This window comes from Nilaparvata lugens, chromosome X (assembly GCF_014356525.2).
Source record: "Nilaparvata lugens isolate BPH chromosome X, ASM1435652v1, whole genome shotgun sequence".
In the NCBI taxonomy this organism is placed as follows: domain Eukaryota; kingdom Metazoa; phylum Arthropoda; class Insecta; order Hemiptera; family Delphacidae; genus Nilaparvata; species Nilaparvata lugens.
In genome coordinates, this window is record NC_052518.1 from 79,704,931 (window position 1) to 79,727,272 (window position 22,342).

The 22,342-nt window shown below is 35.2% G+C and overlaps 1 protein-coding gene across 4 annotated transcripts in view; it reads left to right on the top strand.

The window, feature by feature from the left end:
* Positions 1 to 22,153, top strand: part of LOC111060139 (Krueppel-like factor 3) — a 131,037-nt gene extending 108,884 nt beyond the window's left edge. For all 4 annotated transcript variants that reach the window (XM_039441679.1, XM_039441678.1, XM_039441677.1 and 1 more), the window contains one exon: positions 17,923 to 22,153. In XM_039441679.1, coding sequence (XP_039297613.1) covers positions 17,923 to 17,983 — 61 coding nt within the window. In that variant the 3' untranslated portion in view covers positions 17,984 to 22,153. The remainder of the gene's footprint in view (positions 1 to 17,922) is intronic.
* Positions 22,154 to 22,342: the final 189 nt, after the last annotated feature.

The following is a 22,342-nucleotide window of genomic DNA, read 5'->3' on the forward strand; positions in this document are numbered from 1 at the left end:
GCGGTGCCCAGGTAGCAGCTGGAGCTAGACGTTGAAGAGGGCTGTCCCCCAGCACGATCTCGCCGCCCGGCGATGGTGGTTCCACGCTGAGCGGTGAGGAGACGGGTGCAGCAGCGGACGACTCAGCAGCGAGGGCGGTTTTCCGCTGCCAGTAGTTGAGGATGCGTTGGTGGGCTGGTGGGCTATCTGGTAAGATGTACAATTGAGAAGATGGTGGAGAACTCATCGCGAAGTATACTCAAATCTGGCTCTGATGTAAATGACAATTTTCCTCTCATTACTTCTGTTTATATACCATGCGTTTCTCTCTCTGTTGCAGGCTCGTGTGAGTGAGAGCGAAGCGTGCTACAAGGCGAAAAAAAATCAAATTTCTCCCCTAGGCACAGAACAACACATGCTCCCACATTGTTATCAACATCATTCAGATTTGTAAGTATTCTCTCCTATCATAAAAAACTGTCACATTCACTCAAACAATCTATATTTTCAAATAGCATCCTTGTGCGAGCGACATGTGTTAGAAGACAAAAAAAAATCTCCTCTAGAACTCAGCATGGGGTAGTGTCTGCTGAGTGACAGCCACACCTGCTAGAAGGTGAAAAAAATCTCCTCCATGTCTCAACATAGGACCCACTCAAACAATCTATATTTTGGATAGCATTCCCACCTCTCGTGATGCTTATTGATTTCTAATATTATCAGTTTATTAAATATTTCATTGTTTTCACAGCATTTTCTCACGTCACAACTCGGGTTCTGACCTCATAACCAGTTGAGCTCTCGTCGAGACAACACACCTGAGAGGTTAACGAGCAATCTGAAAAGGAAGCATAGCCGCTATCTACACCTGTGCAGTCGAGGAGATACCTGTCATTCACGCAGCATCAACCAGCACATGTAAGTACATTTTTACTTTGATTTTGTCCTCGGAGGGGAGGATTTTTGTCATTGGAGGACAGTTTTTGTCATCGGAGGACAGTTTTTGCTATCGGAGGACAGTTTTTGTCCTCGGAGAACAATTTTTGTCCTCAGGGGACAAAAAACCTTCTACAGCATACTGCATGCATGCGATTTTAGCTCATCTTTACGATGTGGTATATCCGGATAATCCTCTCCTCACACTTCTTTCTCGCACTCTTCATATAAACAAAACAGTAAATGTATTACTTTTTCAAATGGATTTTCGATAATATATTTGCAATAGACACATTGCAGATAGTGATTTTTATGTAAGAAATAACCATTTCTCGCAAAATACTCTGCTTTATCAGATAATGATTTACAATAGTCACAATGTAGATGTTGCTTTTCAAAATACTCTCCTTGAACGATGAATCTTCTACATGATTAAAAGTTAAATATCTTTCTTCATATTGGCGTAGAATATTATTATCGAAATTCTCCTCTTCAATTGTTATATTATCTTTCCTTCTCAATGCACAGTTCGGACTGTACCTTGCATGTTCTATTGCTGGTATGTCACTTTCTTCCCATTTTCCCAAACAAATTGAACAAAATACACAGCGCACAATGTCTGGCGCACATGCGAATATAAATCCCTCTTTCGCCATGTTTTCCACGGACAAATGTGGAGAAGATTTCGTCCATCTTTTATCAAAAGATAATAATCTTAATCTTTCATGCAACATTATGTGATCTTGAGATATCATTTTCACACAGCCTTCTGCTACCAATGCCAATTCACAACTGATTTAAAAACATACAGTTGTACTCTATCACTCTAATTCTATGTCATCCTGATTGTTATTCTTTCGTTTTTCAGAATCTACCATCTACATCATGCCAAGGGAAAGAAGAGTGCATGGCGTCAATTCTGCAGCGGTCCATCATCGCATAACCATCGACGATCCCGAGGAAATCAGTATTGAAAACGTGCTTGAGAGATCGAAATGGTGCGTTTTCAATATAATTAGGGAGCATGCAGCGCGCCATGATGCGAACGTGAAATGGTTCATCGTGTTGAATGTTTTGTTGTATAAATTAGTGGTGATGGATGATGAGGTTAGTGAGACTGTCTCATCTCTAATAAATCTTCATAGTTACTCCAACATAGCGCTAAACGTGCTTGAGAATTATGAAGATTTTAACGATCATTCCATGTTAGCCATGAGAAAAATCCCTGTCATCTTTTGACAACTTTGTTCGACATGGCAGTGGTTGGGTTTTGAAGAAAATTGAGTCACTGGATGTGAACGTGATTAAATTCAATCCAATATTCACATCCAGTTTCATTCAAACACTGCAGTTTCTTAAAAACAAACATTGCATTATAAATGTCAAAAATCTGTCTGACGAATAATGCTTTTTATGGTCAGTCCTCGCATATTTCCATCAGAAACCAAGGAACTCAGACTTGACTGTAAAGTATTTGAGCAAGTTTGCTCACACACTTAATACGCGAGGTGTAAATTTTCCGGTGACAACACGTGATATTAAGAAATTTGAAATACTGAATCCGGATATTGCAATTCATGTCATCGCGTATGACAACAAAAAGTTTTTCCCCTACCGCGCAAGCATTTTCCGCACTCGTAAGCACCAAATTAATCTTTTAATGCTGAAAGCCGATGCAGGAAAAACTCATTTCTGTTTAATTAATACCGCGAACAGGGAAAAATGGATTATCGCGTCTTTTCTCCCACCTTCCAAAACACAAGGGTCAAGTACACATTTGCAATTTCTGTTTCCATAGATTTACATCGACCAAATCTAAAAATTGTGATGCAAAAGCAAATTTGATGAAACATGAACAGCTTTGTTCCAAGTTTGAATTGCAGCGTGTTTCATATCCTAAATGCGGAGAGACAATTAAATTCAAGAAACTAGGCACGACGTTGAAAAAAAGTACACCATTTACGCGGATTTAGAAACTTACATTGTTAATATCGATAATAATGGAGATGATGATGAATCCGATTGGGATGAAATCACTCATAGCTATACAAAGAAAACAGCGCGACATATTCCCTGCAGCTATTGTTTTGTTGTTATTGATGTGAATGGGGAAATCGCTTACGGACCTGTACTCCATAGATCGAGTAGTTTAGATGAAAAAATCATGGAGAAATTTCTTCAGGAAATTACAGATCTCGGCGACATTTTGTATGAGGATATGAAATGTGAAATTCCGATGCGACATTTTTCCGAAAGTGAAGAGCACGAATTTCAAAATTCGGTAAACTGCGGGCTTTGTGCTGAACCGTTTTTAGACAGCGATATTAAATGTCGTCACCACGTGCATGAAACCGGAAATTACCTATGTGCGGCACACGTTTCATGTAATTTATCGGCTTGTACTCCAGAGTACATTTCATGTTATTTTCACAATTTCTCCTGGTTTAATTCACATTTCATTCTGAAAGTGCTCGGTAAATGCAAAAAAGAAATTTCCTGCATCGCAAATACGTCAGAGAGATTTTTGACACTTTCAGTAGGCAAAATTAAATTTTTAGATTCCTACAAGTTTATGAGCGAATCCTTAGAAGTATTGGTGCATAATTTGGTGGAAAGTACAGACATGGAAAAGAAGTTTGAACATTTATTTTCAGTGTTTCATGACCCCCCACGCAAACACAGACAACTCTTGTTGAAAAAAGGAATATATCCTTACTCATACATGAGTTGTCCCAAAAAATTCGTGGAAACATCGCTTCCTCCCATCGAATGTTTTCATAATGATTTAACTGATACACCTCTGTCTCGCGAAGAATATGAGCATGCGCAAAGAGTGTTCTCAACATTCAAGCTGAAATCGCTCAGTGAATATCACGATTTCTATGTATGTTTAGACATGATGCTATTAGCGGAAGTTTTTGAATCCATGAGGTCTACGCTTTTTAGCTCATACGGCCTTGATGTCACTCATTTTGTTTCCCTTGTGCACTTTACCTGGAATTGTATGTTGAAACACACTAAAGTCGAACTAGAGTTGATTACTCATCCTGACATGCATCTCATGTTTGAGGCAGCGATGAGGGGTGGGGTGTCATTTATCAGTAAACGTTATTGTGAGGCAAATAACAAACATCTACCCGAGACATACAACCCTTCAAAACCGAGTAATTATCTCCTTTATATCAATGCAAACAGTTTATACTTGGAAGCTATGAGCCGAAACTTACCTGTTGGAAATTTCAAATTCCTCTCAGAGGAAGAAATTTCTGAGCTTGATTTCACGAATTTGGACAGCAATTCAGAAACTGGATATATAATAGAATGTGATCTCAAGTATCCAAAAGAGTTACATGATAAGCATGCCAGCTTCCCACTCGCGCCTCTCCACCAAACACCTCCGCACGAATTGCTGTCAAACTATCAAACAAATGAGAACGGTCAAACTGGAACCAAAAAGCTCATGAACACACTTTTTGACCGTGAAAAGTACATTGTCCATTACCTCAATTTAAAGCTCTACCTTCAGCTCGGCTTGCAATTATCGAAAGTACATCGTGTCATTAGCTTTTCCCAATCTCCCTGGCTGAAAAGCTACATCAACTTCAATATCCAGAATAGACAGAACGCGAAAAATAAATTTGAAATATCCTTCTTTAAGGCTTGTTGTAATTTGATTTTTGGCAAGACTATACAATCTGTTTGCAAGCATATCAATGTTAAAATTATCACGGATGAAAAACAGTTAGATAAGTACATTTCAAATCCGTTATGCAAACGCTGGCAAATAATTAGTCCGAACGTGATCGCAGTTTTCTCTCGCAAGTTGGAACTAAAAATGAACAAGCTTGTCTATTCCGGGTTTTCCGTACTGGAGTTGAGTAAATTCCATATGTATGATTTTTTCTATTGTAAATTACAAAAAATTATACCATGGGATCGCATTGAACTCTGTATGACCAATACCAATAGTTTTCTTTTAAATGTAAAAGTGGAAGACATGTATCAGTTGATTAAAGAAAATTTGAACCTTTTCGACACTAGTAATTACCCTCCTTACCACCCATGCTTTTCCATGGAGAGAAATAAAGTTGTAGGAAAGTTCAAGTATGAGACAGCCTCAAAACCCAACCATAAATTTGTTGGGCTTCGATCAAAACTTTACTCTTATTTAGTATGTAATGAGAATGAAGAACCTGTAAATAAATGGGTAGCAAAGGGTGTACAGACTGGAGTGAAATGTAGAAAACTTAATTTTAATTTATATAAGAAATCGCTGATTGAATGTTGTGAACACATTGAAAAATTTAATATGATGAGGTCCTATAATCACACCATGTATCAGATTGAATGTGCAAAAATCTGCTTGAGTCCTTATGACGATAAGAGATATATTGCAGAGAATGGTGTGGACACTTTACCTTTTGGACATTATAGAGTGCCAACAATGCTCTGAACTGATTGCTCAGTATGTCCTGCGACAAGCATCCATCACCACTAATTTTGATTTCATGTTGTAAATATGAATATTATTAGATCTAAGATAGCGTTAGAACTTCATAGTGTACCACGCGTTAACTATCCCACTTGCAAATATGAGTTGAAAAGTGAAAAAGACTTGCTTCAAGCCGATTTCATCGAGATGAACAGTTAATCACGTTTTAATAAAGGTTATAGGTATATCTTAGCTGTTATTAATTGTTTTTCAAAATTCGCATATTGTGTACCATTAATAGACAAGTCAAGTCAATCTGTATTTGATGCACTCGAGCCAATTATTTCTAAAAATAAGGGAGTTAAGTTGTTTCAATCAGATCAGGGTACAGAATTCTTTAATTCAAAAGTTAAAGCGTTATTAGATAGATACAGTATCAAACATGACCATGTTTTTAGCGATAAGAAAGCTTCCATAGTTGAAAGGTTTAATAGAACAATTAAAGCAAAAATTTATAGATATTTAACTGAACGTGGAACCAAAAACTGGATATCACAGCTAGACAGTTTGGTTCATGATTATAATGCAACAATGCACACTTCAATTAGAATGAAACCTAAAGATGTGAGGAAGAAAGATCGTAATCGTGTTTTAATATCTTTGAATTCTGCATTCAATAGACGATATAAATTGAAAAATTCAAAACCAAAATTTAAGCTAGGAGATGTTGTACAAATCTCAAAGAAAAGAGTTTTTTTTGATAAATCTTATAACATAAATTGGAGCGCAGAGTATTTTGTAATTTATTCTATATTTCCTTCTCAACCTGTAACGTATAGCTTGCGAGATCTAAACGGAGAAGTAATTAGTGGTAGGTTTTACGGAGAAGAAATTAAAAAAACAGAATTAAACGAATCGGAGAGACAAGTATATCTGATTGAAAAAATATTAAAGCGCAACAAAAAAGGATTGCTTGTTAAGTGGATTGATTTTCAACACCTAGTTATATTAGTAGAAGTCAACTATTAGATGAAAAATAATCTATTGTAATATCTCATTGTAATACATTCCATTCAGTGTAATATCACATTGTAATACATTCCATTCAGTGTAAATATGACAAAGATTTGGTGTAAATATAATACGTCTTTATCAAAAAATGCTTCTCAGTTTCATTTCAATCTGAAGTTTCATTTTCGTAATTTGCTAAGGCTTAGATAAGGGGGAACACATGCATTCTCGTGAAGAGGGTGCGGGAGAGAGAGGGAACGATATATTGAAGTGAGAAACTTCTATCAGTGCATTGCTGTGAAAGGGGAGAGCGACAGCGAGCACCTGTCGACTGCATTCCGATGTCATAAGCTATACACACCCATGTGGTGTCTAGCGCAGAGCCTCCTCCTTGATAACTTATGAAAAATGATTAGTTCCTTATCAGATCACATGCTGTACACGTGTCTAACATGAGTAATATCCCGATAGTTAATTTCGACAATGTTATAAGACAGAAAGAAATGCCAACATGGTGTAAAAATGGTAAGTTGTTACCCCATAATGCAAGGATCCTTATAATAGGCTCTTCAGGCTGTGGTAAGACCAATTTGCTATTTAATTTAATTTTTTCAAAGAATGGGTTTAGATTTAAAACTATATACTTGCATACTAAAAGCGACTATCAAGATAAGTACTTGTTTTTGAGAAAAGTCTTTTCAAAAATGAAGGATATTGAATTTCATATAAACAACAATTCTGAATCTATACCTCATCCAAACAAAATATCAGAATATTCTTTAGTTATATTTGATGATTTACAACTTAATCATGTACCTCAAATAAGAGAATATTTTACTATGGGCCGACATCGTAATATTGACACGGCATATTTAATTCAGAGTTATGGAGCTACACAGAAACATTTCACTAGGGACAATGCAAATATGATTATAATCTTCAAGATAGATTTATTGAGTCTGAAATTAATTCACAGAGATCATGTTGGAGGAGATATTTCTTATAAAGATTTCAGTAAACTTTGTCATAAAGTTTGGAATCGTAAACCTCATAATTTTGTAACTATTATGACTGAGTGTGGAATTAATAGCGTCAAGTACTGAGATTCACTCGATACGTTTCTTACCGTTCAGTAGAGATTAATTCTTTGTGCAGTCATGTTGTCTAAAACATGCAGCAGAAAGCTGAATAGAAAAAACGTTGGTTTAATCGATAAGATTAAGAAATTGAGAAAAGTAATCAGCGACAAGCATAAAAGCTTAGTTAATTTTGAAAAACGATCAGAGGAATACAATAGGAAAACGCTCTCACCATTGATATAGCCCATAATTGAACTGGGAAAAAACAAATCTAGTTTTCACTCTAATCATGGTGTAAAACCAAAAAAGGAAGAAGTAAAAGAGGAAGAAGAGAGCATGGAGATTGATGATGAGGAGTCGAGTTATGATAAAAGCTATGGGAGTTCAACAGGCAATCTTTTAAGCTCAACTAAATTTGAAAACAGTTTACTTGGTTCTAGTAAAAATGATGAGGTGCTGTCACAATATCTAAAAACGTTTCATGTGGAAAAATTGAATAATTCAATTAGTTATGGAATTTTATACAATTCTAAAGATGATGTGTATTATATTGGAAATCAGCAAGTATTGTTCGATAATGGTTATATAGATATTCATAATGAAAGATTTCATTTAACACATGGTCTACTTGAGTTATTATTCAGTTCAAGACCGAATTCGAATCTTTATAATCAGAGAGATCTGGATAAGTATAAAAAAATCTTAACACTTACAGGCATACATTTAGATCGAAGAGGGTATGTTAAACAAAATCAGGGAATTGAATCGCAAATGATTCAGAAGTTATTTCCCAGTAAAAAAATTAGTAAAAAGAAGGGATGGGGTTTATTGAAATTTGCAAAAAATAATTCTCATGATAGAATTTATCAATACTTTGATAATTTTGACAAATTAGTGGAAAGATTAAATTTACTCTATTCCTCAAAAGCTTCTGGCAACACTGGACATGATGTTGAGATCGCCTCTATAATTGAAGAGCTAAAAGAAGCAAAACTAATTGTTTAGTGTTACGATGACTCTGCATCGATTCGGTCGGATTGATACACCTACCAACGCTAATCTTACGTGTGATATTGACTTGATAACACAGAAAATAATCGAATCGATAAATCAACAAGGAATCAGCAAAGCTGTGAAATTTCATTTAGATTCGCAAATAACCAAACTCGTTTCAGAAAATACTGAGAATATCAGTGTGAGCATAATTGAAAGAGAACATATTCTAAGTTCATTACAAAATTTTAGCGCCAATATTGATAAAGCTATTGCAGAGAGAACTCTAACTTTAGAATCTGCTCTAGGAGAAGTGAAAACTTTAACAGACAGCTTTTCATCCCAGTTGAACAGTATTAACAATGATAAAGTTGATAAAGGTTATTTAGATGAGAAATTAAAAGCCATATCGGATAAAATTAAGAATTTGGAGGTGTTGGACAGAAACTACCTCAATACTAAATTAAAACAGCTTAGTACAGAAATTTTTACTAAAGTAAATGAAACACACCCATCGCCAATTGATAAGCAATATTTAGAATCTACTTTGCAGAAATTGACTAGTTCTTCATTAACAAAGGAAGAGTTTGAAAAACGATTATCTGAAATGGCGAGTGCAATAAAAGCTAATATTATGGACGGTATTGAACAATTCATTACAAAAGATGCTATTGCTATTCTGATTAATCAAATTGCAGAAAAGTATGCAACTAAAAATGATATAGGAGATTTTATTAAGAAAAACGAGATGGAACTCGCAGTGAAAAGTGTTCGTGATGAAATAGCTGAGGCAATTAAAAATTCGGAAGAGGGCTCTGTTATGAGACTGCAATGTTCGGCTGCATTCATAAATTATCTTAATTTATTCATCCACAGGGTAGCTTACGATATCGTGTCCGGATATGCATGCGTGAGCTTTAATATGAATTGGATAGAAGCTAAGCAGCATAACCTTTCAGAAAATCAGGTAGCCGAAATTATCACAACCAAAATGGGTCTAGCCCAGTACAAAGGGGTTGTATTGACTCCGAAAACATAAAATCTTGTGAAAGGATAACACTTGACATATTATGAGAGAGAGAAATTTGAAGCACAGTGAACTTTAACGGTTTTCTTGCTAACACATGCTGCTTCAAGATGAAGCCCAGTATAAAGGGTTTGGACTCTGAAAACATAAAATCTTGTGAAAGGATAACACTTGACATATTATGAGAGAGAGAAATTTGAAGCATAGTGAACTTTAACGGTTTTCTTGCTAACACATGTCGCTTCAAGATGATAAAGCAGTCTATACATTTTTTCATGTGTCTATGATTGAATGTAACGGTTTTTTCGATGCAGGAGTTATTATGTACTCGCTCTTATCTGTAGAATTTGGGAAGGGGAAACATTGACCTCACAGGGAGCAGAGCATGGCGCACGTGTCATTTGTCTGGAGAAACATTCAACATGGGATGTGTAGCACGCATGCATGCGCGCGGGCGCACGTGTCACTTCAGTCTAAACACTCGACCCGACAAGTTCACAACATCTTGTCTAACTATTTTGATTGGAGAAGTTTCAACGAGTTCTCTGTAGAAGCAAATCCACTAGCCGATTGGGGTTTTGAATTTTATCCTTATGATTGGTTTGTGGTAACGAAGGTAACATTTACCGATAATGGTGAAATTCACCTTAAAATTATCGATGTTGATAGTGAAGGTGACTTTAAACACACTATTAAGTTGCCGAAAGAATATTCAGTGGTTTTGAATGAGGATAACATCAGAAGTTTTAATTCTCGTTCATGGGAATTGAATGTGAGCGGGAATTGTATATCCTTGAGACAGTTTCATGGTAACTATAGGCATTGAGTAACAAAAACAGAAAATGTACACTTTCTACTTTTATCTGAGATATTCGAACTGCTTGATATACTAGACAGCGGCCATCTACATTATGATTGTACAAATGATTCACCATTATCTGTTGTTAAAAATTCCGATGAACTTTGGAAATGCTTGTACAATATTGCAGATAAAAAATGTGAAAGAACTTAGATCATTGACCTCTCTCTGGATTCACTTTAATCTGTCAGTATAGCATTAGATGTGAGAGAGAGAGAGGGAATTTCTCAATTCACTTTAATATGACAGTATAGATGTAGAGTGAAAGGGAATTTCTCAATTCACTTTAATCTGTCAGTATAGCATTAGATGTAGAGAGAAGGATTCACTTTAATCTGTCAGTATAGCAATAGATGTAGAGAGAAGGATTCACTTTAATCTGTCAGTATAGCATTAGGGAATTTTTCCCCCTCAAAGGGAAATTATTTTTTCCCTCACTTTCTTCATCCCCCTCATCTATACTGGGCAAGGGGAAGGGAAAATCTATTTGAGAGAGAGATATATATCTTTCTCTCTTTTCATCCCCCTCATCTATACTGGGCAAGGGGAAGGGAAAATCTATTTGAGAGAGAGAGATATATCTTTCTATCTTTTCATCCCCCTCATCTCCACTGGGCAAGGGGAAGGGGAAATCTATTTTTAGAACACCCCCCACCCTGTGGACGAGGAGAAGGGGAGGTGGGATGGACGAGGGGGGAGGGGGTTTTCGAGCAAAAAAGCCTGTCTAAAGTATCAGATTGTAACTACTTCCGTCTGGAGTAATACCTCACCTAATCACCCACTTACAACTCGTAGACTCATTTGGGTTCCATCAGCAAAAATATTTCCAGAGTAGCCCAAAAGTCACTACCCATGAGCTTATGCAGAGTATTCACAGAGCGGGCTATATAGAGGGAGACCACAAGATATAACATGACCCTCAAACAGTGAAAGAGTGGCTGGCGTGGTAGGGATGTAGGGGTGGTAATGTCTCTCTCATACATCTTTCCCTCTCAATCTGCATGCATTCGGCCAGTGTAGAAATTATTCGAAGTGAGGGTACCGGCTGCCCAGAACGAACCAACCAAACTCTTGACCTCACCCTAAAAAATCAGAGTTAAGAATAAGAAGAATAAAAATAAGAATACTTTTATTCCATTAAAGCAATAACTATGCAATAGGAAACGTCAATAAAAATATAACAAGTCGATAAACGTCATTAATACTATAACAAAAAACGAACATTACAAAAAATGAAATTGGCACTATGAGAATTGATAGAAAAATACCTAATTAATAATAATAATCTTATGCACTAGTATCAGAATTAATAAAAGCAGACCTCACACAAGAGAAATGAACAAACTTTAGTCTAAAAATAATCCGAAACAGGCAGATGAAGGAACTCATAAAAAGAATATATGGGATTCTTTAAAAGGAGATTCTCCAATCTTTTCCTGAATGAAACAATTGGTAGTTCCCTGACTGTAATAGGGAGGATATTGAAAATTTTTACAGATAAGTGGCCAGGACTAGTCAAAATCTTGCTCAATCTTGTAAAGGGCATGTCTATTCTGATTCTATTCCTTGTATTGTAGCTGTGAATGTCTTCTCTACAATTATAAGTGTCAATGTTCTTCCTCACATTCATTAAGAGTTTGAAAACCACCATCCCATGAATGGTCATAATATTTTAATTTATGAATAGTGGCTTACAGTGCTCCTGATAAGCTGCACCAGAGATGATACACAATGCCTTCTTTTGTAATAGTAGCACCCTCTGAACTTCTGGAGCACAACCCCACAAGACCAATCCATAAGTATAGACGCTCTGAAAGAATGCAAAGTAACACATTCTCAAGTAGTGCTTAGGTACACAATCTTTCAAATTCCGAAGCAGGTAAATCACTCTGCTGAGCTTTGAACAAACATTTCCGTATGGGGGGGATCCAAGTTAGTCTCTGATCAAGAGTGATACCTAGCAGCTTTGCATTCTTTGCTCCATCAATGACCTGCCTCAGGCTTAGCACCAACATTTGAGTTTTATTTGTGTTCAGGAAAAGACGGTTTGTCCTGAACCAAGCTTCTGCCTCATCCTGATGTCTGGACATTTTCTGCTTGAGAGCACTGAGATCATCATCAACAGCAACTATAGACGAATCATCAGCATAGCACAAAATACTTGACCCAATACTGGATTCGATATCATTCATCATCACCAGGAAAAGCAGTGATCCTAGGATGGAACCCTGAGGGACGCCATGTGGTACAATTAGAGGCTTTGAAAAACTTGAATTGACACAAACAGTCTGACTACGATCCTCTAAAAAAGACTTCAATATATGCAGAGAATTATTACGAACACCAAGATATTCCAACTTTCTCAACAGAATGCCGTGATCACCTACATCAAAAGCTCTACTTAAATCTAATAGAACCAGGCCCACATACTTTCTATCATTGAAACCATTCTCGGCATCGGTCACCACTGAACTAACAGCATCAATAGTACACCTACCTTTTCTAAAGCCATACTGCAAATTGGAAAGCAAACCATTGGATTTGAAGAAATCATATAGTTGAATGGTAATAACATATTCGAAAATCTTGCTGAAGATAGGTGGAACAGATATAGGTCTAAAGTTATCCGGTGAGTTTTTGTCTCCTTTCTTGTGAATAGGCACTGTTTTGGAATGTTTAAGCAGAGATGGAAAAACGGCTTCTCTTATGCAGGCGTTTAAACAGGTTGTTAATGGCAATAATATAAATCTGATGACTTGTTTGATCAAGATACTGGAATGAGAATAAATGTCCTGGAGGAGGCTTTCATCTTGGAAACTATATCCAAAATTTGATCACAAGTGACCTCTTTCATTTCAAATGATACTTGTGTATTAAGAGTTGGGACTAGAAGCTGATGCTCAGAGAGAACTTCATATGCATCAATATCTTCATGAATTCTCTCCACAGTACGGATGAAGTGTTGATTGAATTCTTCTGCAGTAAGAGAAGTAACAGTGGACTGTGCTGGCTTGGTATTTTTGCGAATAACCCTCCATGCAGCCGAACACTTATTTACAGCTGATTCTATAGACTCAACATTATGACTCAGTTGCGCAAATTTCAATTCAGACCTGAACAATTTCTTAATATTATTATAAGACAACCTGGCTGATGTTGTACCTTCTTTTTTCCATTTATCATACGCAATAAGCACATAATTCTTTAAGATAGTCAGAGCTGGTGAATTTAGATATTTTGTCTTTTTTCTATGGGCATGCCTTATTCTACGTGTTACAACAGGGAAAGAATCTAAGAATAACCCATGAAACCTATTGAAAAATGCGTTGAAATTGTATTCAGCCTTATCATGGATAATGATTTCGGTCCAATCAACCAAACTCAGTCATAACAGAACCATTCAAGTGACCTCGGCGTAATAGGCCTGATAAATTGGACTTGTAAACTTTGCCTCTCCATAGGATTATTACACAATAGGATATCTGATTTAACATGGAAGCATAAAGCATCATGGTCACTCAATGCAACCCGGTCCACCCCAACAGAGAACAGTGAAGGATTCAGATCTGTTGCAATGTTATCCAGTGCTGACTCAAACCTAGTTGCCACAAAATTGGTTGGATATAGATTGAGCGATTTTAAAACATTTATCAAGCACAAGCTTTTGTAGTCCTTGGCTAAAATATTTATATTGAAATCTCCTCCTATTATAAAATGATAGTCATGCTTATATTTATTCAAAGATAAGATTAATCTTTCTAACGCTTCAAGAAAAATATCTAGATTACCATTAGGTGATCTGTAAATCACAATTATTAAAAGCTTCAACTTTTTAAATATAAATCCTGCAAATTCATGGTAGATTTCACGAGAATGGGAAGATAAATCAAGTGGATGTATTTGATCAGCATGTTTGTTTGCAATAAAAATTGCGACACCACCATTTTATAATTTGTTCTACAGAAAGCAGATACCAGCAAAAAACCGTTCAAGCTCACTAGATTCAAAAATTCTTCTTTCAACCAGTGTTCTGAAAGACAAAGTAGATCAAAACGTTTCTCATTATTCATCATTTCAATTTCATTAACTTTGTTGTTCAGAGACTGTACATTACAATAAAATATTGATAAGACATTGTGATTTCTACTTAAATTGGGAACACTTAAATTGTTTTGTTTAGAAAAGGAAATGCTGAATTGTCTAAAAAATCGGTTTCATTAATGGATCGATGTAAGGCTGATTGAAATTGTAAATCTATATCTGTAGAGATTGTATCTTCAGGAGTTGGGTCACAGGATACAGCTGAACTTAGTGGGGTTGGTGTCACAGGAAACGAACCAATGTATTGAATGTCGGGAGATTCAGGCATTTCAAGGTATTGGATCTTATGCTGCCTTGTGGAATTCTCATTTTCAACAGTCATAGACACGCTATCAACATTATTAATAAAATTCTGTTTGACAAATGTTGCTAAGTGTTTTGAAATAAGTCTTTTTCCTTGACGATTGAAATGTAGACCATGTCTCGTGAAATGAGTTCTCTGGAGGAAGATGTTGGTATCGAAGTAGTGAAGTTTCATTTCGCCATTATAGTTGCGCACCATACGAGACAAGTAGGAATTGGAGTGGAGAATGTTTTCATTGAACCGCTGGTCATCATACCGTAAGGGCACACTACACACGATAATGTTCGTTTTCAGATTTAGTTCGAGAAGAGAAATAATTCCTTGAAACAGGGTTAGCTGATAAGGTTCATCCAAGTGATGATCGTTTGAGCCAGCTAATATGATGATAAAATCGTCCTCAATAAAATCGCTAACAAAAACAAGCCCATCTTGAACAACATGCTTTAGTTTGGATCCTGGCTTGGTGTAAACGAAGACTTCGAAGTCATCATCGAGATGCTGCAGATATCTACTCAAATGTTCACCATGGCTATCAGACATAATAGTTACTCTCCTTCTCTTTTTGTTGGAGTTATTTGTTGACTACTCTGCGTTTAGAGAAAGATTTATTCTCAGGTGTAGTGGATCTATGTATTTGCGCCTTGACCAGTAGTTTATCGGATGTATACCTATTTGAGCAAGATGATGTTGATATATTTTCTGAGAGTACTGTAAATTGGTTATTGATTTTAATAGCACAAGTTGCATTGTTTCGAGCTCTAACTGAAGTTCTCGGCGTGATGAAATCGTCATTATTAAAGACTACCTTTGATGAATCGATTGAATTCCTCCTCATAGATTTCAATTCAGTTTCCAGTTTTAAATTTTTTTCCGCAGCATTTTGCGCATCGTTACTCAACAAATTGATTATCGCGTCTTTGGAACCGATTTCAGTCTTTAATTCATCAACTGATATCATCATGAAACTAAGCTTTGATTCAAGTTCATTAATTTCAAAATCTGCTTTCTCCTCATTGGTAATAGACTCGTCAAAATCGTTTTTCCTGTTCTTTTTCTCTCGTAATAGTAATTTCTCTAGTGCAAGTTTTTCTGATGACACGTCGGTTAATATTCTTTGCAGGTGCTCATTTACTTTAACCGAAGCATCATATTTATTTAAGAGTGATGTAATTTCGGGGATTATGTCAATCACCGCATCCTTTGAGAATTTATCCGATATTGTGTCAAGTATTCCGTGTAAATTGATAGCTATCTCTAACACTCCTCTATCAAAAACATTCTCTTTCAGACTATTAAGATCATGCCTAAAGTTTGTTATACGATTATAGCGTCCAGTACGTGTTAGCATGATTGAGTGGAGCCAAAAACGGACTTATAGAGAGCCTAAGAAACTTGGATCGTGATGTATATACAGATGCAAACAGTTGAATGGAAAACACCACTGTAGCCTAATTCAATAGCTTTAAATTATAGCATATTCTTTTATTGCGGGTAGGGAATATAGAAATGATGATTAAAGCCTAGAGAACCATCAAGGCAGGAATATATGGAAGCTCCTGGAAAATGAAGGATTAAGGACTATAGAGGTAAAAGGTGAAGACAATCAGGATAGCAATAATATGACTCAGCTCAGATGATTTTTCTTATTTTATCGGTAATAAAAGTTATAGAAAAGAGTGAAAGTATTGCAGTACTTATCTGAGATAGAGGCTGACAAGTGATAAGCTCTCTAACACTAACAACAGGCTTTGAAAATGACCGGTACAGAAAAAAAACAAGCTACTCTTCAAATTGTCGACCAAATAAAACAACATTAAATCTATTAACACTTCACTTCAGATTATTTGAGACGTTGAAGTTGAAGCTCGAACTTAGTTGATCACAATGCACTAACACACGACACTGAAATACATTCGTTTTACAATGAAAATGGATTTATTATACGGAGCTGCACGAAACTTGACTTGACACGGCAGATCGTCACTGCCAACCACCATGAGAATGAGTTGATTCTCATGTGGACAGAGTCCACATCGACTTATATCTCGCGGCCTCTACAGCAGATTAAATTTAATTTGATGAATGGAGAACGAAACTTTTCTAATGCTCTTCTTCTAAAACTTTACCAATGCCAGTGAATGAGCGGTCTGAGAAAGATTTCCTCTGAGTAATCCAGTTGAGAGCGACCCCAGTTTAAACAATACACTCGCAGACTGTTCTGACAGAGTTGAGAATAAATAACTGTCACTTGCCAACCGCAAAATCAAATGAAATCTGCTATATGCTGTGTTCAATGAATAATAATTGATTTTTCCATTTTCATTCATTACTATAACAGAAAAAAGTAAACGGTTCTAAGTGTGCCAAGAACCCATGAATGCTAAAGGTAAAACTACTAGATAATAAGTAATTATTAGGTAAATATCACCGAATTCAAGTTTATCGTAAATAAATTTTTTATGCTATAGCTATAGGTCAAATGTTTCCGTGAAGTCAGAGTGTTACAAAATGTCCTTGAAGTCAACGAAACTGACGATTTGCAAATCATGACTCATTAATTATCAGATCTTTGAGGATAGTCTTGAAGGGGTATGCGAGAGCGAAACGGTTTGCCTAGGTCGCTTCTGACTCGATATGCTATCGCAGACTGTTCACCAACTGTTCTGACACAACTGAGCTAAACATTAATAACAGTCATTCGCCAACCGCCACTTGTTGTTACCAGCTATATTCCGTAACTGGTCACATTGCAACAATCAATGAGGATTCGAATAAGGTGGAACAATTAGTTTTATATTTTAGGGGAGATCTCCCTAATTTATACATGTGTTCAATGATCTGCATTGAACATTATGGACAATTGATAGTAAGTTTTGAATCAAAATTATACTTTGAATTTATACATTGAATCTATACATTGAATTTGTGAGATAAGAATATTAGTAATATTAGTCATAGATAAGATTAATCAATCAATGATTAATTATTATAGATGGTATGAGCCCAATATATGGGATCGGAAGTGATATGGACAATAATTTATCCAACTCCGATGTTTTGCAGTGATGCCAACCTCTGATAGCTTCCCAACATCCACTTCATGAAAATTATGGTACTATAGATCAAACCTTTTGTTGAAATTATGCTATTAATGTCATCAATCTTTCAGCAACCATGTGATTTAAAGAATTTTTTTTGCAGGGGAAAAACCATACCGGTGCTCGTGGGATGGGTGCGCGTGGAAGTTCGCCAGATCAGATGAATTGACCCGCCACTACCGGAAACACACGGGCCAAAAGCCATTCAAATGTCACCTATGTCAACGATCATTTTCCAGATCTGACCACCTATCGTTGCACATGAAACGTCACTGATTGTAACTTCCTACCCGTAAAACACTCCTTTCAATTTTCTTTAAATTAATAATTATCAGTATCAATTTCCAATTTTTAGAACTCATATTAAATCTAATAAAACATTAAAGTTAAAAGCTTCAATAAATCTCTAAAACATTAGCATAACATTATTGTTAGCAAACATTTTGCTTAGCAAACATTGCTAATGTTTTGTTTAGCAAACATTATTACGTTGAGGTGATTTCTATCACCATTCAAATCAAATTTATTGGCAAATCAATTAAAATTTACAAACAGGAAAAACGAAATTCAGTTTCATGACCTACATTGAAATATTCTTCAATTAAATTGAAAAAGCCTGCATTATGTTACATTCAAAGTTACTAGGCTACAATATATTTTCAACAAAAAGTGCAAAATACATAAATAATTAAACTTATACCACAATATAATCCTCATCCTATATTCTTATTAGATGATTGCTTGTCTGACTAAACCATTGTTAGCTTGCTCATCTACTATGAAATCCAACACTTCATCTTAATCATTAATTATCATAAATAATCATTTCAATTGTTTTAATTTCATTTTTTTGCTTTTCATGCACTTCAAGAGGCAATGAGTTCAAAAGATACGGCATTCTGCATTCTGGAGCTCTTTTGTCATAGTTATTGTTAAATATTCGAGAGGCCTATAAATTCCATGTCACAATCCATAGTTTATTTCATTAATTTGTCTTAATAGGTTTTTGAAATTATCCTATCATTAAAAATTAGTATGGTGATAGAAATTACCTCAGTGTGATAATGCTTTAGAAATGTGATGTAACTTCAACTGTAATGGTCCATTGAACGATTAGATAAGAGTTCTAGAAACCTGGTACTCTAAGGCATAGTTGGATGCTAATCCTATTGTTGGTATAAAACCATAAAAATGTATGATACCCAAACTTTATTTTTAAATTTCATAATATCAATAAGCTACATATTTAAAAAAAAACAATTGCAATTTAGTAATGATATATTATACGAGGGTCATTTTTTCGAACTTCCGCTTGACCATATGTAAAAGACGTGGGAAGGTATAAAAAGAATAATATTTTTACTTAAATTTACTTACACTCATGATTATTCTCCATCATAATTGCCGTGTAGATAAGGGCATTTGTCATACTAGTGAACCAGTCTACCAACTCCCTGTTCATAAAATGTTCTGCCAAATGAATTAAAGTGGGCTATGACTTTGTTTTAGAGCTCCTCGTCAGTTTGGAAGCGCTGCCTTCTTAGTCATGTCTTGAGTTCTCAAGTTACTAGTGGCCAAGTCAGGTTTGTATGGTGAGTGATCGAAATAATCACATTTTATTTGCTGAAGAAGCCGTTGAAGACGAATTGTCATGGATCATAACGTTTCCGGAAGTCATTTCAACTCATGCCATTAAATCTACGATACCATTAATATATTTTTTCTGAGAAAGCTTGACTCATTCTTCGGTAGATTCGTGCTGAACTGTTGCCTTTTTCTTGCAAAAATGAAGAACACTACACAATTCGCACTTGGCGGGAGACTCATTTTATTCAGTATAGACACTATATTCAGCGCCTATAACTCAACAACAATTGACAATCACAGAGCGTTTGGTGGAGAGGTCACATAATTCAGCTATGTGAAGATTATCGCCACCCTACCGCTTGTCGTGACATGTGAGGTTGTCAATCGGAGGTTGAAAAAATGAACCTCGTAAATCTACTATCTTATTATTACATACAGAGATATACTGTAAAAACTCTAATGATGGCGAATGTGTAATATATTATATATATGAAGTGTATCTGTACATTGAAAATAATGTATATTTCTAATGATACAGGAAAGCTAAATGATACAGGTTTTCTGCCATGCATATGTTTGGCGGTTATAGTAGTCGTAAAGTAAAATCCTAAAGTGAAAAAACTATACTTATATTAGTTGTAAACTGGACCACAGTTCTGGAGTACTCTTTGTGCTAAATACAGTAGTCGACAGTAGGGTATAGTTATTATAGTCGTGTTTTTTTGTTTTTTAATTGAATTTTGTAAATAATGTTTTATTTTATTTGAATACATTATAATGGGTTATTGCAATGGTTAAAAAATAATTCACAAATCTGTAATAGGGCGGCTCATTTAAAGAATTGTGCCTAGAAGATGTGAATTGTTTCTATATGCATTTCGCATCTTCTCCAACCAAAAAATCCAAATGTGAACATATATTATGAGTCAGTGAAGGATTTAGAGATGATTTTTTATTGTGACGCTTTTCAAACGATCTAATTTGAAAATATTACCATGAATATGGTGGAATATTCGGTAAATTTTGTATCTAACCCAAATTTCGCTAATGTGCAATACTCTACTATTGAACATGTTATCTATTTGATGTTTTAAATTCTATACATGTTAATGATGTTTATTTTATCACATATAGCATAGAAAGATGGTCGAATTGAGCATAGCGTTTAATTGATCTTCTATCTACTAGGCTAACCAGTTAATTTAAAAACATATCTGTGAAAATACTTGCAACTATCCTAACTAGTCCAAAGTCAACCCCTTTAATGTTAACGTTTTGAAAAGATGAGTACTGTCCAACCCTTGATCTGACAATGTAGTTGCAATATCGGCATTCCTAAAATTTGACCAACCCTCTTAATCTTTAAATCTTGGCATCTTTACCTTAGCTACGTTACGCCGAAATACGTCATATATCCTCAAAGTGAAATCCAAACTAAGAATTTGTTCCGTTCACATAAGCGTAGCGTATTTTTCAATAATGAGAGATAGGACGGTTATGTCTTCCAAAGACGTATTTCAGCGTAGCGTAGCTAAGTGTGAAGAGACCTTGAGCATTCTAAGATATTTTTAATAATTTTAAATATTATGTAATCAACTCTTGAAATTATTTGAATTTCAACATTTTTATTGACTCAACTCCAATTTCAAAAACCAAATTTCATTTATAACTAGTTAAAATTCAAACCTTGCCAATCAAGGACCATCAATGTCATTGATCTTTCTTTTATTATTAGTTTATTTGGATGGCTTCCTTCTGAACTAATACATTATTGAAATCCGTATTGAAAACTCCTCAGTGATCGCGAAAACATCTCAACTGGGATATTATGGATTTAATCCCGAATTCTATGTTTTAATCTTTTATCAATTCAAATGTATTGATCGAATTGTGTGCTGCTGTGTGCCACGTCCAAACTAGACGGTGGTCAATGGAAGCTTTGTGAATGAGTATTGTTTTATAATCATGTCATCTCTCAATTCTGTTAAGTTTCCTGGCCCCATAAAACGCTAGATTTTTCCGTATGCGATTTTCTTTTTGTGGAGGTACCGCAAATCAAAAGCTTTCACTACTCGACTAATAACTGAATTAGAGCAGATAATTCAGAATGAAAGCATATTATACCAGTTGTAATGTTTCAAAATATCCTACACAGGTTTCACGCGCAGAAAGCAATCTTTAAAGCGTAATTTTCAAAAAAATATAAATGTTATCAATGATCATTAAATTGCAAGTTTTAAAGTTTTTATTATTATGATAAAATTATTTCTTCTCTTCTCACTTCTGTTTGAAGAGTTTTTTCAAGTTCCTGTTATTCCGGGTCACTCTTTACTTACACCAATATTACTATTTGATCATATGAAAAATAGATGTGAATCATACATTTTCATTACCGGAACATAATTTTATCCTGAAATTTTATATGTAAACTATTTTTATTTGTAGGAAGGACAATTATCTAGAGATTAGAATCATCAATTTTCCAAATCTCCAGATATAAATAATAATTGCACTAATTTGAATTTTAGGCCCGATCAAATCATGAAATTGATTCTCCGATTTCGTAAGAAACAGGTTCAATCAAATTTTGAATCTTCCTGTATCCTCTCATTTTGATATGGAATGTAGTTACATTATTTGCATTACTTTAACAAGTTTTAATGTCAACTTTGTGATAAACATTATTTTTGTGTATGTCGTTTAAAATTAGATTTTCTGTTTAATTCTTCGCCTACTATGTGAATAAAATCGATTATTTCTGTATTATTTTTTAGCATGACGGAACGAGTTTTATTTATTATATATGCAATAATATTATCATTCTTTGAGTTCCATTACTTGATACACAATTGTATGTGAATGTGCTATTTATATTTAAGTTTGTTAGTGATGTAGATATGCTTTTTGTTTCCAGTAAAATCAAAAACAACACAAAG